Genomic DNA, 18,981 nt, shown 5'->3' with positions numbered 1-18,981 from the left:
AACATTAATATTTAACCAGAGAACTGAATAAAAAGTGTTACAAAATGTTATTTCTCTCTTCTTCTCCTCTTTTTCTTCTTCTTCTCTGTACGGGTGTGAGTTATCTTTGGTCGGTTCCTCGGTGATCCAGACATTAGCGAACTGAGCTCCGAGAGTGAACCACTGCGCCGTCACCGCCTGCTTCATACTGATACACCTGAAACACAGGTGTTAACACCGTTAACTACACACATATACACAGTACAGCACAAAAAAAAAACGGGTTCGGTTACACAGAACCGAATAAACTCACTTTATTTTGGGTCCAAATGGGCCAGAACAAAAACTAACACTAACAACGCTTTCTGCTCCTCGCTTCGACTTCTTGCGCTCGCGGTGACGTCACCAACGTAACGGAACATTGACGTAAATTTGAATCTGTGAGGAGAAAATAAAATAAAATAAACCCAAATATTATTTCATAAAAAGCTTCATTATTCTCTTCTTCTTAAACACGATAGAGGATAAGATATACAAATACATTAAAAAAAACAGCTTTATTATCATTATTTTAAATCAAATCGACTTTAAAATTGCTCCTTTCTAATTAAATTTTAATTAAAAATATACTTTATCTTACTCTTGTCCAATTTAATTTTTTTAAATTAATATTTAAATCATCGATTATTGTAGACAAGTTGAGGTTTCACGTTCTTTGTGCTTTATTATCATAAATATACACTTTGTTTAAACTTTTGAGTTTGGACACAAAATGTAAACATTCCTCATGAATCCAGAACATTAATTTGTTTATTATTTAGAAAGTAATAATTAAACAGGTGAATAAAATGATCAGATTAATCACTTGCAAGATTTAAGATATGAATTTCTTGTATTAAGTGAGGTTTTTAATTATACACAGATATAAATATATTTTATTTATTTGTAGTTTTCATATTTGACTCAGTACATTACACTACATATTTAATCAACTATTTATCAAGTTGTTGTTTTTTAAAATATTTAACTGAATGATTCTGTCCAAGATCAAAAAAAAAAAAAAATCCATCAGTATCGTGAAAAATCCATCAGTATCTTTTAATAAATAATCTAACAACACCATCAATACATCTAATCAGTAAATAAAAAATCTACATTTATTCAGTTGATCTATTAACAGGTTTATTGAAAGTTTTTCAGCTCCGGCATGTAAAGAAGCCATGGCTTTAATCTGAACTTCTGATTTCTAACGACAATTAAACGACAAAATACAGAATTAAAGAATGTCCTTATTTAAATTCAAAGTCATGAATAAAAATATTTAAAAATATGGACTACATGTCATTTCTACAAGTGTTCATACAGACAGAAAGACCACAGATGAAACAGATTTAACAGATACAGGACAATTAGTACAAGGAAAGTGAGAAAGAAATAGAATGATCATTTATTTTTATTTTTTTAAATAAAATTACAACTGTGTTCAAGATCACAGCAAAAAGACAGTACAGGAAATGTAAAGGAACAAAAATATTTCACATTTCCTGTTTAAATTCAACAGTAAAATCACATGAACTGAAGACATTGTGACTTTTTGAAACTGGTAGTTACATTTTTGAGTCAAATGGAGCAGGTAGTGATGAAGAAGCTGCCTCAAAAGATCATTTCTGTTCCTCGAAAAGTAAAAAAAAAAAAAACATTACGTCCTAAATATATGAAAAATAAACATTATGTACATTTTATGTTAAATTACAGTGAACCTGATGGAGAGTGAAGCTTATGGAGGCAAAGCGTTCACAGTACCACAGTGTTGAATTCACAGTACCAATGGACAGGATGTACTCTTGTGTCTGAGTTTCTCATTCTCCTGAAACACACACACACACACACACACACACACACACACACACACACACACACACACATGCACACACACACACACACACACACACACACACAGTGGCATTGTAAAGCAAAACATTGGAATATATATCTTAATCACATCGCATAGTCCTTTTATTGAGTCTGAATCAGTTTGACTGATTCATTTAGAGTTGATTCAGAGTCAAATCACTTTCTAGTGAGAATCAAATCAAAACAAATCAATCAAATACTCATCTCAGTCTAGATCGTTTTTCAAGTGTGTGACTCTCACTAGAAAATTAATTGACTCCAAATCGTCTCGAAACGAATCAAACAATCAAACCGATTCAGACTTGACAAATGGACTAATAGAAGAGAAAGAGCAACAGGAAAGAGGATAGCCTTCATGCTGAAAGCAAACCAGATCAGAACCTTACATTAGATTATTTTCTATATTTTTATTTTAAATCACTTCTGTTGTTTCTCTTCTTTCTGCACTGGATTGAGGAAACACAGCAATAATAAATGAATAAATAAATGTATCTGTCCAGCTTCCTCCTCTTCTTCCCCCAGAATGACGTGTGGGTGACGGACTGATGGATTTTAAAAAAAGATGTCTGGGCAAACTCTGATCTCCTGGAGTTAAAAGTGAGCATCCAAGGAAATTTAATGTGTTAACTGCACTACATTCTGCAGTCACACAGGACCAGAAAAAAATATGTACATCTACTGTACATGTTAACACACAAAACAAGCTTTTGAGTATTAGTTACCCTGTCTTATTAAACAATGCACCAAATAATTAAAAGTTCATCTATCATTTCACTTCCACTAATCAGTCTTTTGACCAGTCTAAAAATAAAAGAAATTCAGACTTAGCAGGAAAAACTAAAGATATGTGGATGATGAAGTCTCAGTTCCACCGCTGATTCAACAGGCAGCTTCAATAGTCCTGGATCTTCTCCTTCTACTTTAAAGCTTGGAGAAGGGCACATCTTTCGGGCTCTTCTTTTCCAGGGCTGCCTGCGCTGACTTCATAAGATCCTGTGTCTGCAACATGCTCATGTTCCAAGTAGCCTGGAGACACAGAGGAGAAATCTCAGATTTCGACCACTCTACTTTGTGTTTGCGGCCATACTGTGTGTGCATGGCTCTACCTTGAGGCTAAAAATGCTATTCATGTCATAAGCAGATTCTTACCATGTAGTCTAGGCCCTCAGTCACGCTGTGGTCTCTGGAGTAGAGGAGGTTGATTTTGGTTCCCTGGACAGCGACGGGACTCTGGCCTGCAATCTCACCTACTATTTCCAGAGCTCCAGCAATCATCGACTCTTTATCAGGGAACACACGACTGCAGAGATGAAGAACAGAACTTGCACTTACCTTCATTTATACTAAATAATGAAGCTACATGAAAAAATACACAGTACAACCCAAAGTCACATTCTTCTGTTATTATTCCATATCTTCCATGTGTCAGTCCAAAATTTCACCATTTTGTGATCACAGAAATTAATGCAAAACCAAGAAAAATCCACAATATTCAGAGGAGCTTCCACTTTTTCAAAGTTACTGCAGATTTGGGCCAAAATGTGTCATGACACGTCATCACCACAACAGGCCTTCAGCACAGGTTACTCTACTTCCTGAACAAGTGCAGACCCGGATACAAGTTGCGTTCACATTCATGGGACAATTCACATTCACAGTTCCAGTGTAACCGAACTCTGACCACCTTCTACAGGTAGTCTCGGGTTCACATTACGACTTTCACATTACCAACTTTTCATGCAAACTGCTCTGTTTTGGACTAAACTTCCAGTGTGAAAGCTCCTTAAAACAGCTACACTGCAGAATTTTTCTGTTTTAAAATGTACAAATTTCAGGTTTTGGAGTTCTTCTTTGATAAATGACAAGATGGTAATATCATAAAATAGTCCACTTTGTATTAAAACCAGACATCTGATGCTCATTGGTTTATTTAATCTTCAACAAACTGCAAATGTAAATAATTGTACAGAGTGTGCCCCCTTGGGGTCAACTCTTTCATAGGCGCTTGTACGAGTCAGAACAATCAGGCCATTCTTATCTTCTCATCACTTACTATCTCTATATATGATCATATGGACAAAAATAACTTGTTTACAGATCTTGGTGTAAACATGCAAGCAAGCAATGTATGGCAAGTTAATGTTCCTCATACCTTCACCTGAAACCAGGCATCCTGTGTGCACAGACGAATATCACAGGCTGTGATTAGATCCACTCCTGCGAAAGAAGAAATCAGATCCACAAAAAAACTCTTAGTAATTTAGCCTCCTGCAGCTAAATATAGAGTGAAAGCCCCAGTAAAAGATAACTCTCTGATGGTTAAAGCTTTGCAGGAAAAGTGACACCACAACTCTGGAAAGTTCCATCCATATTGTTTGCTGTGTGCATGAGATGATGGTACTTAACACTCCCAACAGACCTGCTCCCACACACACGCCATGCACTTCCACCACCACGGGCTTTGGACACTGCAGACACATCAAACACAAAGTTCAGTTTATATACGACAATGTATTACTCTAATAGGTTATTGATTGTGCAAATACTATGTGCATGTAGAACCCCTACATGCTTTGTGTTTAATTTATGTAAGGAATAAACATGCGGTTATAGGAAAGTAGTCAGCGATCCAATGAAGTGGATTGACCATTACCACCGCAAGGTAGAACTGCACATTCTGAAGTGTTTTATCCCCCTTATACCACAGCAAGTTGTCAACAAATGCATTTCTTTATAAATTAAAGAAGAACATGTCATACACATTAATCTATTTTAAAGGCTGACCGATAGTGGATCTTACAGATGCTGATAACCAAGTCGGGTAGCACTTACTAATAACCGATTACTACTGAATGAAAATATAACACTCAATGGAAAAATTAAGTTTACTTTATTACAAAAATAAACAGTACTGACTGTACCATGAAAATGTACTGTACTTTTTAAATTAAATAAATATATAAATACTAATATATATATATATATATATATATATATATATATATATATATATATATATATATACATACACACACACAGTATCTCACAAAAGTGAGTACACCTCTCACATTTATGTAAATATTTCATTATATCTTTTCATGTGACAACACTGAAGAAATGACACTTTGATACAATGTAAAGTAGTGAGTGTACCCACTTTGGCTCTAATTGGCTATTTATATCCCTATGGTTCACTTTATTTAAATGGTTAGTAGTAATATGGATCCCAGCATAGCTGGGACAGGCACGCCTTTAAGATTTATTAGTTGGAACGTCAGAGGTATGGATAATCCTGTCAAGAGATCTAAGGTTTTCACACATTAGAAACGTTTAAACTCCGATATAGTATTTTTACAGGAGACTCACCTACATATTAAAGATCATCATAGGTTACACTGCCCTTGGGTGAGTCAAGTCTTCCACTCGAACTTTAATTCGAAGGCAAGAGGGGTCGCTATTTTAATTGGCAAAAGGTCACAGTTTTCCTCCACTAACGTTATTGCTGATGTGAACGGTAAATATATTATAGTTGCTGGTACTCTAATGCAAAGACAGGTGTTGTTGGTAAATGTATACGCTCCAAACTTTGATGACGTGGAATTTGCTAATAGATTGTTGAGTAATCTCCCTTTCTTAAATACTCACCTGTTGATTTTCGGGGGAGATTTAAACTGTGTTTTTGACCCAAACTTGGATCGGTCTAATCCCCGTTCTCTGAATCAATCTGCTATGTCTAAAACATTTTCTGATTTTATGTGTCAGAACAGTCTCGTTGATCTCTGGAGATCCCGCAACCCCTCTCTTAAAAAGTGTCTTTCTTCTCCCAGCTGCATTATTCCTATTCGAGGATTGATTATTTTTTATAGACAGCACTCTTGATTCTTGTGTAGTTTCTTCTGACTATCTGGGTATTGTAATTTCTGATCACGCGCCTCTACAATTAGATATTCATCTTTCTATTTATAAACGTAGCCCATCGCCTTGGAGATTTAATTCCCTTCTTTTGGCAGACAGTGAATTCTGTGAGTTCATTTCAACTTCTATTGATGACTTTCTTTTCTTCAATCAGAATGACTCCACCTCTTATTCATTGTTATGGGATACACTTAAATCCTATATCAGAGGGCAGATTATTTCTTACTCCACTCTCTGTAATAAAAAGCGCACTGCTAGGGTTAATGAACTTACATCTGCGATCATTAACCTCGATCAGAGATATGCATTGAACTCCAGAACTTTTTAAACAGCGTCTCGACTTACAGGCAGAATTTAATCTTATTTCGACTAAAGAGGCGGAACGCTTGTTGTTACATACTTGTGGTTCATACTATGAACATGGCGACAAGCCGAGTCGTTTACTGGCACATCAGCTACGGCAACAGGCCACTTCCCGTCTCATACCTAGTATTAAAAACACTTAAAATATTGTCACTACAGAACCCATGGAAATTAATGCTACTTTTAAATCGTTTTACTCTTCGCTTTATAAATCCGAATTTCCTACAGACAATACTAAAGTGAATGCATTTCTTCAAAACCTTTGTAACCCTGTTAGTGATTCGAATACTGCCATGCAACTGGACTCCCCACTCTCTCTTGAAGAAATTTTAAATTCAGTTAAAACTATGCAATCAACAAAGCTCCTGGCCCGGACGGGTTTCCAATTAAATTTTTAAAAACGTTTATTGGAAAATTAGCTCCACTGCTTTTGGCTATGTTCAACGAATCCTTGGAATGTGGGTCTTTGCGTCCAACTCTGACACAAGCCACAATAGCTCTCCTTCTTAAGGAGGGTAAGGATCCAACCTCCTGTGGTTCTTATAGACCACTGTCTCTGCTTAATGCAGATGTAAAGCTGTTGGCGAAAGTAATGGCATCTCGTTTAGAGAATGTACTCCCTTATATTATATCTGAAGAGCAGAACGGTTTTATAAAGGGACATCAATTGTTTTTCAATACCCGTACACTCTTTAATATAATTTATTCAAAGCATTCGGCTGAGCTTCCTGAGATTGTGATTTCTTTAGATGCTGAAAAAGCATTTGATAGGGTTGAGTGGGAGTATTTGTTTGCAGTTTTGAGGAAGTTCGGATTCGGGGACAAGTTTATTTCTTGGATTAGCCCCCCTTACTCATCCCCTAAAGCCAGGGTTTAGACAAACAATATTTATTCAGATTATTTTGCTCTCGGATGTGGGTGTTGCCAAGGCTGTCCTTTGTCACCTCTGCTTTTTACTGTCGCTATCGAGCCTCTGTCTATCACATTAATATCTTCTCCCACATTTAAAGGAATAGTTCGATACAGTGTAGAATACAAATTGTCGCTATAAGCTGATGATTTGTTATTGTATGTAACCAATCCTATTGCCTCTATGCCTGCTGTCTTGGGTGTTCTGGAGACCTTCGGTGTTGTCTCTGGTTATAAATTAAATTTGGACAAAAGCGACTGTTTTCCCGTCAATACTGCAGCATTTTCTCTCCAACAGTCAGATCTACCTTTTCGATTTAGTCAGTCAGGGTTTAAATACCTAAGCATCAACGTGACACATTCTTTATCTAATGTTTTATCAGCTAATTTTACTCCCCTTATCTCAAAGGTTAAATCCAACATTCAGAGTTGGGGTAACCTCCCCCTTTCTCTAATTGGCAGGATCAACATCGTCAAAATGAATATATTACCGAAGTTTCTTTTCTTGTTCCAGCAAGTTCCTCTTTTTTCTGCCAAAATCATTCTTCGATTCAGTGGATAAGATAATTAGTACTTTTATTTCGGGTGGGAAGCCACCAAGGGTTCGTAAATCTTTATTGCAGGGATGTAGACTTAGTGGAGGACTTGCATTATGCAATTTTCAATTCTATTACTGGGCTGCGCACATCCATAAACTTTGCTACTGGGTTAAATCTCCTGGATCTTCTTGGTGTAAATTGGAACTATCTTCTTGTAGGGAATCCTCTTTACCTGCTTTACTTTATTCCTCTCTACCTACAAAACTCTCCATATATACTGATAATCAAGTTGTCCTCAACACACTTAAGTCTTAGTATCAATTTAGACGGCGCTTTAAATTTGTAGGTGCATCCTCTTTGGGTCCTTTAGACAACAACCATCTATTTCCTCCATCGTGTTTGGACTCTACATTTTCAGTGTGGTATGACAAGGGCATTAAACAAATTAGAAATCTGTATGCCGATGGTGTCTTTGATAGCTTTGCCAATCTGTCATCTACTTGTGACCTCCCTGTGACGCATCTCTTTCGTTATTTTCAAATTCGGAATTTCGTTTCTAGATGATTTCCTGATTTCCCCTCTGCGCCTCCTGAACAAGCTTGGGAAAGCTTGTTTTCAAACAATCCACATCAGAGAGGAATGATTTCTAGGATTTATCATTTTATTCTGGTGCTAGGTAGTGAGGCGAGCACCAAAATTAGGAATGCATGGGAAACGGAGTTAGGAGTACAGATAAGTGAGGCGTGTTGGGAACATGCCATAGGGAGGGTACAGTCTATCACTTCTTGTGCTCGTCTTGGACTTATCCAGTTCAAAGTTTCCAGTTCACAGAGTCCATCTGTCCAAGTCAAGACTTTCTGTAATTGTTGTTTTCGGTGTTTGTACTTTTTAATTTTGTTTTCCTTTATTAGCATAAAAAGAAAAAAACTGCGAATGATTGTTGCTGTGCATTAGTCGGTTTGTTTTTCTTCTCAATAAAATATTTGGGGGAAAAAAAGAAATGTTCAACTGAAATATTCAGCCGAAATATTCAGAAGAAATGTTCAGCAGAAATGTTCACTAGAAATGTTCTGCAGAAATATTCAGCAGAAATGTTCAATAGAAATGTCCAGCAGAAATGTTCAGCTGAAATGTTTGGCAGAAATGTTGAGCAGAAATGTTCAGCAGAAATGTTCAGTAGAAATGTTCAGCAGAAATGTTCACTAGAAATGTTCAGCAGAAATGTTCACTAGAAATGTTCAGTAGAAATGTTCAGCAGAAATGTTCAGCAGAAATGTTCAGCAGAAATGTTCAGTAGAAATGAAACTGGAGATTGTTTGTTTGAGCTGAAATAAAAAAAAAGAAAAGAAAAATAGTGAGTGTACAGCTTGTGTAACAGTGTAAATTTGCTGTCCCCTCAAAAGAACTCAACACATAACCATTACTGTCTAAACCACTGGCAACAAAAGTGAGTACACCCCTAAGTGAAAATGTCCAAATTGGGCCCAATTAGCCATTTTCCCTCCCTGGTGTCATGTGACTTTTTAGTGTTACAAGGTCTCAGGTGTGAATGGGGAGCAGATGTGTTAAATTTGGTGTCATCGCTCTCACACTCCCTCATACTGGTCACTGGAAGTTCAACATGGCACCTCATGGCAAAGAACTCTCTGAGGATCTGAAAAAAAGAATTGTTGCTCTACATAAAGATGGTATAGGCTATAAGAAGATTGCCAAGACCCTGACACTGAGCTGCAGCACGGTGGCCAAGACCATACAGCGGTTTAACGGGACAGGTTCCACTCAGAACAGGCCTCGCCATGGTCGACCAAAGAAGTTGAGTGCACGTGCTCAGCGTCATATCCAGAGGTTTTCTTTGGGAAATAGACGTATGAGTGCTGCCAGCATTGCTGCAGAGGTTGACGGGGTGGGGGGTTTAGCCTGTCAGTGCTCAGACCATATGCCTCACACTGCATCAAATTGGTCTGCATGGTTGCCGTCCCAGAAGGAAGCCTTTTCTAAAGATGATGCACAAGAAAGCCCGCAAACAGTTTGTTGAAGACAAGCAGACTAAGGACGTGAATTACTGGAACCATGTCCTGTGGTCTGACAAGACCAAGATGAACTTATTTGGTTCAGATGGTGTCAAGCGTGTGTGGCGGCAACCAGGTGAGGAGCACAAAGTCTTGACTACAGTCAAGCATGATGGTGGGAGTGTCATTCAATTCAATTCAATTCAATTCAATTTTATTTGTATAGCGCTTTTTACAATAGACATTGTCTCAAAGCAGCTTTACAGAAATAGCAACACGATATACAGATATTAAAGGTGCGAATTTATCCCAACTGAGCAAGCCACTGAGTGGCAACGGTGGCCAGGAAAAACTCCCTAAGATGTTTTAAGAGGAAGAAACCTTGAGAGGAACCAGACTCAGAAGGGAACCCATCCTCATCTGGGTAACAACAGATAGTGTGAAAAAGTTCATTATGGATTTATACGAAGTCTGTTTGGCCTTAGAAGCAGCCGTAGTCCCAGCAATCTGGAATTGGAGTAGATGAGAGCTCCATCCAGAGGTAGGACACCCAAAACGGATCAGGCAGGTCCGGAGAGCAGAAAGGATCAGGATCTCTAGTATCTCCATAAAATTGTGTGTGGCTCGGCAGAAGGAGAGTGGGAGAGAAAAGATTATTAGGACTGTGCTTAGCATAATAGAAAGTCTAGTAAGGGTAGGCTTGAGTAAACAAATACGTTTTAAGCCTAGACTTAAACACTGAGACTGTGTCTGAGTCCTGAACACTAATTGGAAGACTGTTCCATAACTGTGGGGCTCTGTAAGAGAAAGCTCTTCCCCCTGCTGTAGCCTTCACTATTCGAAGTACCATCAGATAACCTGCATCTTTCGATCTAAGTAGGCGTGGCGGATCATAGAAAACCAAAAGATACTGTGGCGCGAGACCATTTAGTGCTTTATAGGTTAATAATAATATTTTATAATCAATGCAAGATTTCACTGGGAGCCAATGCAGTGTTGATAAGATCGGGGTGATGTGGTCATATCTTCTGGTTCTAGTTAAGACTCTAGCAGCTGCATTCTGGACTAAATGGAGTTTGTTTATGCTCCTACTGGAACATCCAGACAGTAAGGCATTACAGTAATCTAGTCTAGAGGTGACGAAAACATGAACTAATATTTCTGCATCATGTAGTGACAATATATTTCTTATCTTAGAAATATTTCTGAGATGAAAGAAGGCTATCCTAGTAATATTATTTACATGAGCATCAAATGATAGACTGGAGTCAATAATCACTCCAAGGTCTTTTACTGCTGCACATTATGAAACAGAAAGTCCATCCAGAGTAACTATGTGATCAGAAAGCTTACTTCTAGCTACACGTGTTCCTAGTAAAAGTACTTCTGTCTTATCAGAATTAAGTAAAAGGAAGTTAGTAAGCATCCAACGTCTAATGTCCTTTACACATTCTTCAACTTTACTAAGCTGCTGGCTGTCCTCTGGCTTCGCTGAAACATACAACTGTGTTTCATGGTCTGGGGCTGTCGGTACTGGGGAGCTATAGTTCATTGAGGGAACCATGAATGCCTACATATACTGTGAAATACTGAAGCAGAGCATGATCCCCTCCCTTCGGAGACTGGGCCGCAGTTCAGTATTCCAGTATGATAACGACTTCAAACACACCTCCAAGACGACCACCGCCTTGCTAAAGAAGCTGAGGGTGAAGGTGATGGACTGGCCAAGCCAGACCCAAACCCTATTGAGCATCTGTGGGGCATCCTCAAAGGGAAGGTGGAGGAGCACAAGGTCTCTAACATCCACCAGCTCTGTGATGTCGTCATGGAGGAGTGGAAGAGGACTCCAGTGGCAACCTGTGAAGCTCTGGTGAACTCCATGCCCAAGAGGGTTAAGGCAGTGCTGGAAAATAATGGTGGCCACACAAAATATTGACACTTTGGGCCCAATTTGGACATTTTCACTTGTACACAGGGGTGTACTCACTTTTGTTGCCAGTGGTTTAGACATTAATGGCTGTGTGTTGAGTTATTTTGAGGGGACAGCAAATGTACACGGTTACACAAGCTGTACACTCACTACTTTATATTGTAGCAAAGTGTCATTTCTTCAGTGTTGTCAAATTAAAAGTTATAATCAAATATTTACAAAAATGTGAGGGGTGTACTCACTTTTGTGAGGTACTGTATATATATATATATATATATATATATATATATATATATATATATATATATATATATATATATATATACACACACACACACACACATATAAACTATGAATAAATATTAAAGTTAATAAAAGATGTACATCCAAACCGAACCAAAAAGTAACACTCCAAATAACAAATAATAATAGAAACATCCAAAATGAATAAATAATAATTTAAAAAAAAAAACACAACAAAATTTGTCAGTAATAAAAAATTAAAGCTCCCTCTTGTGGTCTCTTCCACAACAGACGGAACCAGGAAGGACTATCGATTTGCCGATTTATCGATTGCTCAAACTATCTATTATCAATGCTGATTAATCGGCAAAACCAATCAATTGGTCGACCTCTAATCTATTTATGTGGTGCATCCACCACACAAGGCCCTGTGAATTTGCTATTACTAAAGAAATAATAACATATTAGAACAACATTAATATAAATGTATGATTTGCCTTGCACTATTGTGCAACTATTGAACTATTGTCAGAGCTGTTATATATCTACTGACCAGTGAGAATCAAGTATTTAACAGGGCTGTGGAATAAAAGCTAATAAGAGGTTAGTTATTAAAAAAATAATAATAATACAAAATAAATAAAATAAATAAATAAAATCACAAACACAAAAAAATTAAAACATTTGAACCGATTTTTTTCCTTTTTTTTCTTGTTAAATTACCAACCTCTTATTGCCTTTTATACCACAGCCCTGTTAAATAGGCCTACTTGATTCTCACTGGTCAGAAGATTTGGTTTTATATTATATTGTCATATCACAATAATAAGTAGCTGTATCTTGCTCCAGATTAAGTATAGATTGTGCATGCTATTCCAAAAACAAATTGATTTTCAAAATTCATATTCATGCAGTGTAACAAAAATGAAGGCTACCTTTTCAATGACAGAGAACGTGTTCTGGTATTTGGAAATGATGTGGCGAAGATACCATGCTATCCTGGCTGTATCGTCTCCCTGGGGCTGCAGCAAATCACCAGCAATGTCCATACGGTCAATACCTATACAAAATGAAACTGGATTCTTTCAACAAAGACAGAAACGTAAACAATGGGTATGTCTCAAGCAGCTCCATAGTTCAGTAGTCAGGGCACTGATCAGGGAGTCAACCATTTTAAGTGCTGTCTCAATTGCAAAAGCCTTCCAGTGCACTGGAACGTTCACTCCCTAAAAAAATCCCACAATGCACCACAAAAACCAGGGAGCATCGATACTCACTATATTCCCTTAATGACATCATGTCTCTCAGCTAATGTCTCTCTCTAGTGTCTGATTTAAAATTAGCTCAATCTGCAAACCCAAGGTGGCTGAATTGTGTCCATTGTTGCTGAATATTTGAATGGAGCTATACTGAGAGCTATTGTAAATGCACTGTAGCACTTGTCTGTCCTGCAGACTTCATAGTTGAAAATGTTAACTGCTTGCTCCCAAGACTTGTTTAGTGCAGATGAACACCTATAACTTACACATAATGTCTGGCGTAACTGTTCTGCTAGACCTGACCAGATTTTCTCATTGACTTCATGCCAATAAAGGGTACAATCGAATAATATGCTCCTCGACAGTGGGACAATTGAGAGCATCCTGACCAGCTGTCTCATGGTGTACGGGAACTGCACCGCCTCCAACCGCAAGACCCTACAGCGAATTGTGAGGACAGCTGAAAAGATCATCGGGGTCTCTCTACCCACCAGACACCTCCTTCAACTACCGGTGTATCCGCAAAGCCACCAGTATTGTGGACGACCCCTTTCACAGACTATTAACCCTCCTGCCATCTGGCAGAAGGTACAGGAGCGTCCGTGCCACCACCAGCAGACTCTGCAAGTTTCTTCCCTGAGACAGTCAGATTACTCAACACACTGCTGCCTCCCAGTGCTCACCTTGGCTAGTCAAACAACTCACCCAGTAAGACTCATACCACTGCACACAGTTGTGTATTTGCACTTTATGTAGTCTTGCATACTGTTCTGTGTTGCATCATGGTCCCGAAGAAATGTCACTTTGTTCCAGTGTATACAAGCTATACAGAGGAATGACAATAAAAACCCACTTGACTTGACTAAAAGCACCTCAAAAGGTTTAATGTGTATTCAAATACCTCGGCACATCCCTAATTAGAAAGACCATTAACTACTAAACTCTAAATTTAATACATTCTGCAGTAGGAAAGAATAAGGATGCTTGTTAAATTAAATTCACTTCACTTAGTGTTGTGGTGATAGCACATGGAGCCATTGCTTATTATAATAATGAACAGCTATGAGAGTAAAAGCACTGCAAACCTACATAAAAATTAAAGCATATTTCCAATTCTGAAAAAAAAAAAAATTACATACTGCTGTACCTGCAGTGAAGATTTTCCCGGGAACATCTGGGAGCATCCGAGAACACCACCACACGGCACTTTGAGTCTTCAGCAATCTGAATAAAGCATTCGATCATTTCACTGTAGGAAAAAAAAGCACTAATGATGTTATTATGCAAAGATGTCATATAATAAAAATTAAAAAAACAACAGGTGAGGGAAGAACAGCTGTTACAACATGCTAACACGAGTGAGAACAGGAATGTGTTTTCCATTCTACAAAATAAAATGCAACTTTACACCGATCAACTACAGCAGTAAAACCACTGACAGGTGCAGTGAATAACATTGATTATCTCATTACAACAGTACCAGTGAAGGTGTGGGATATATTAGGCAGCAAGTGAAAGGTTGGGGAAAAATGGGCAAGTGTAAGGATCTAAGCAACTTTGATAAGGGCCATACTATGATGTCTAGATAACTGAGTCTGAGCATTGCCAAAACGGCAGGTCTTGTACCTACCAAAAGTGGCCCATGGAAGGACAACTGGTGAACTGGTGACAGGGTCAATGGCGCCCAAGGCTCACTGATGCGAGTGGGAAGTAAAAGCTAGCAGAGGCAGTGTGATGTTCTGGGTAATGTTCTGCTGGGAAACCTTTGGTCCTGGCTTTTGTGTGGATGTTAATATACTTTGATACGTACCACCTACCCAACACTGTTGCAGACCATGTACACCTCTTCATGGAAACAATATTCCCTAATGGCAGTGGTCTCCTTCAGCGGAATAATGTTCCCTGACACACTACAAAAAACGGTTCTGGAATGGTTTGAGGAACATGACAGAGTTCAAGTTGTTGACTCTGACACCAAATTCCCCAGATCTCAATACAATTGAGCATCTGTTGGATGTGCTGGACAAAAAAGTCTGATCCATGGAGGCCCGCCTTGCATCTTACAGGACTTAAAGGATCTGCTGCTATGGTCTTGGTGCCAGAAACCACAGCACACCTTCAGAGGTCTTGTGGCATCCATGCCTCGACGAGTAAGAGCTGTTTTAGCGTCACAAGGAGGACCTGCACAACATTAGTCAGGTGGTTTTAATGTTATGGCTGATTTTTATTTATTTTTTTAACAAATTTTTAGTGCTGCCATTTTTCATTTATTATCACTTTTTTTAAAAAACCTTGTTAAATACTTTGTTTTTCTAAACGTAAAAAAACCCCACACCAATACAATTTCCAAAGGGCAAACTTTAGATCTAAAATGGTGACAAACATATCGTGTGTTGTAAGTGCAGGGGTGATCTGTTTTGACACATCACTAACCCTTAGATTTGAGACACAACACATGGAAGGTTGTGACCTCTCACCTACTTTCACTCACTCCTGTTCATTGTGCAATCTACTTGTTTAATGCGATCCACTGCAAAAGCAAAAGGCAAATCATCTTGTAATGAACCGTTACAATTACACAATCTACAACTACAGCCATCCATCTTCTGTACCGCTTATCCTTACTGGGTCGCGAGGAACCTGGAACCTATCCCAGGGGACATGGGGAGGCGGAGGACACCCAGGATGGGGTATCTACAACATAGCAATTATGCTAAATTAAGGCTAGTTATAGTTATGAGACAATCCAAGCCAAGTGCACGCCAGATTGCTTTCGCTGTTTCACTAAAACCAAAAAGTAATGCTAGTCTCATGCTAGTACACACGTCTGCAGTACTCTTACTTACTTCCCAAAGCAGCAGCTCTCATAATGCAGTTCATTGCTCTTGAACCAGGGTTTCGGGTAAACTTACAGATGCAAAGTCTAAACGCCTTCCTGTCTGTCTAAACGCATTATTTAAGGGTATGACAAGGTGTCCTGTACAATTCACCTAGTTTTCTACATGTCCAATAGAGATTCAGCCTGGATTTGCATTGTAAATATTTATAATGGATGCCATGTTGGACCTTTTTTTTCTCATACGGTGTCTGAGAAGGGACATAAAACTCCGAGTATTATAGCCTATTCTAGAACATCTATAATTGAACCATTATCTTCTGCTCTGGTCAAAAATACCTCATTTACATTTTTAAACTAAAATAGAAGCAATGTATAAATAACTTTTATACCATAGCGCTGTTGAATTTTCGACTCTGATTGGCTGGCAGATGTTTTGAGGTGTGCAATTATTTTTCAGTAAATGCATGGCTAAAGTAGTTCCAGTCAGGTCTTGTCCACATTACAGTTGCATATCACTTCGCCATGTTAACTGAAATAATGGAAAAGTTAGGATACTGTCCACCACGGCACACAGATTTAACAACAAACAAAATAACAGAAAACTACGATTTTCCAGAAATATGTCAAGAACAATTGACGACGGGCCGTTGAATTATTAGAAAAATAATACGCACCCGAGGTGGTAATGTGGCCACGAGGCACTTAGAGAAAAAGAGAGTAAGAAAAAAAGAGCGCGAGAGAGCATGTATTATCAGCACTCTCTCTCTCTCTCTTTTTTTGCAGTGTGGCAGGGGCATTATCCTGCTGAAAGAGGCCATACCGTTGTCATGAAGGCGTGTACGTGGTTTGCAATAGTGTTTAGGTAGGCGGTACATGTCAAAGTCACATTCACATGAATGAAAGGACCCAATCCAGTTCTGGTGCTCATTTGCCTATTGTAGGCGCTTTCGGCGGTGGACAGGATCCAGCATGGGCACTCTGACCGGTCTGCAGCTATACAGTTGTAATGCACTGTGTTCTGACACCTTTCTATCATAGCCAGCATTAACTTTTTCAGCAATTTTACTACAGTTGCAGACCAGACGTGCTAGCCTTCACTCGCCACACATATCAGTGAGTCTTGGGTACGCATGACCCTGACACTGGTTCACCGGTTGTATCTCCTTGGACCACTTTCGGTAGATATTGGGAACACCCCACAAGACCTGCCTTGGACACACTCTGACGTGTAGCCTCACAGTTTGGCCCTTGTTAAAGTCGCTTAGTGCTTACACTTGCCCATTTTTCCTGCTTCCAACACATTAACTCCTAGAGCTGACTGTTCACTTGCTGCCTAATATATCCCACCATTTCACAGGTGCCATTGTAACGAGATAACAAATGTTATTCACATCACCCGGCCGTGATTCTAATGTTATGGCTGATTGGTGTATATCTGTTTAGAATGCATGATCTGTTCCGTCTTAATAATGTGTTTGTATTCCCTGGTGAAGACCATGTATACACATTGTAATATTTCTGATATTGTGGTAACTATACACCAGCCCTATAGTGTGAAATGAGAATCAGACAGTACATAGTTTTATGTACCAACTATGTACCCCCCAAATAAAGATAGTTATGGCACTAGGGTAACGACAGATGTTTGTTCAATCAGGTGAGTAGAACAATTACTTTTTAATAATTAGTGTTTATACCCAATGAATGAGCAAACATAAACTACAGTACACTGTCACGGTTCTGTCATATACTGACAATATTTTTAGACTAATCTCAGGACTTTTTATGTTGTTAATATGATGTTTTTTGGCTAGAAATTGTATTGTATTGTAGTGAACAACCTAAATTTTAACACAAGGCATTGTCACAAAGCACCATTACAGAAATTCACATCTAGATCTCTGAGCAGCCCAAAAGCAACAGTGGCAAGGAAAAAAGCCACGAGATGACATAAGGATGAAAACTTGAGAGGAGCCAGACTCAAAATGGAATTGCAGACACCAGATAGTGAATCATCATCATTTACTGCATTTTAAGACTTTCCCAATGTACCTGAACCATGCTGTCTAGAATTATTGAGCTATGTTTAGGAATTTGGTATTGCTTGAAAATGATTAGATAATAAACATCTCTACATGATTTTAACTAACTTTATGCTTCTTTTGTTACAGCAGTACATCTTATTCATACATTATATACATCACAGTGATATTATTTGTCATGACAAATTTATACCTATCAGCCATAACATTAAAACCACTGACAGGTGATGTGAATGACATTGATTATTTCATTACAACGGCACCTGTCAAGGGGTGTGATACACAGTATTAGGCAGCAATTGAACAGTCAGATCTTGAACTTAATGTATTGAATGCAGGATAAATGGTCAAGGATCTGAGCGACTCTGACAAGGGCCAAATTGTGATGGCTAGACGACTGGGTCAGAGCTTCTCCAAAACAGCAGGTCTTGTGGGGTGTTCCCGTTATGCAGTGGTTAGTATCTACCAAAAGAGTTCAAGGTGTTGACTTGACCTCCAAATTCCCCAGATCTCAATCCGATCGAGCATCTGTGGGATGTCAGATACCTGGAGGCCCCACCTCACAACTTACAGGACTTAAAGGATTTGCTCCTAACACCTTGGTACCAGATACCACAGCACACCTTCAGAGGTCTTGTGGAGTCCATGCCTTGACAGGTCAGAGCTGTTTTGGCAGCAAAAGAGGGACCTACACAATATTACGCAGGTGGTTTTAATGTTGTGGCTGATCAGTGTATATCATTTTTCCTCTCTCAGCTTGTACTGTATTTTAAAACTGTATTTTAAGACTTTCCCAATGTACCTGAACCATGCTATCTAAAATGATCAAACCATATTTGGGAATTTTGGACAGCTTGAAAATGATTCAAGTATAAACATCTGTATATGATTTTAACTAAGTACTTTACAGAAGTACATCTTATACATATATGCATGATACATATGTGGTACTTATTTTCATGACACATATATACAAATTGTCATGACCTCATGAAAAAAATTGTCAAAGCATATGTCATTTTTCCTAGCTTAAGATTTTG

At 38.4% G+C, this 18,981-nt stretch overlaps 1 protein-coding gene across 1 annotated transcript; it reads right to left on the bottom strand.

Moving 5' to 3' along the window:
- Window positions 1-2,280: 2,280 nt before the first annotated feature.
- LOC128615146 (delta(3,5)-Delta(2,4)-dienoyl-CoA isomerase, mitochondrial) lies at window positions 2,281-14,502 on the bottom strand. Its single transcript, XM_053637003.1, has 5 exons — window positions 12,737-14,502; window positions 4,313-4,361; window positions 4,046-4,110; window positions 3,043-3,225; window positions 2,281-2,919 (listed from the first exon to the last, which is right to left on the bottom strand). The coding sequence occupies exons 1-5, from the start codon at window positions 12,848-12,850 to the stop codon at window positions 2,815-2,817; spliced, it is 516 nt and encodes a 171-aa protein (XP_053492978.1). The 5' UTR covers window positions 12,851-14,502; the 3' UTR covers window positions 2,281-2,814.
- Between the last annotated feature and the right edge of the window lie 4,479 nt (window positions 14,503-18,981).

The sequence above is a fragment of the Ictalurus furcatus genome, chromosome 11 (genome assembly GCF_023375685.1).
Source record: "Ictalurus furcatus strain D&B chromosome 11, Billie_1.0, whole genome shotgun sequence".
NCBI lineage: Eukaryota > Metazoa > Chordata > Actinopteri > Siluriformes > Ictaluridae > Ictalurus > Ictalurus furcatus.
Note: the sequence above shows the minus strand (reverse complement) of the source record. Positions and strands in the feature narration are given on the sequence as shown.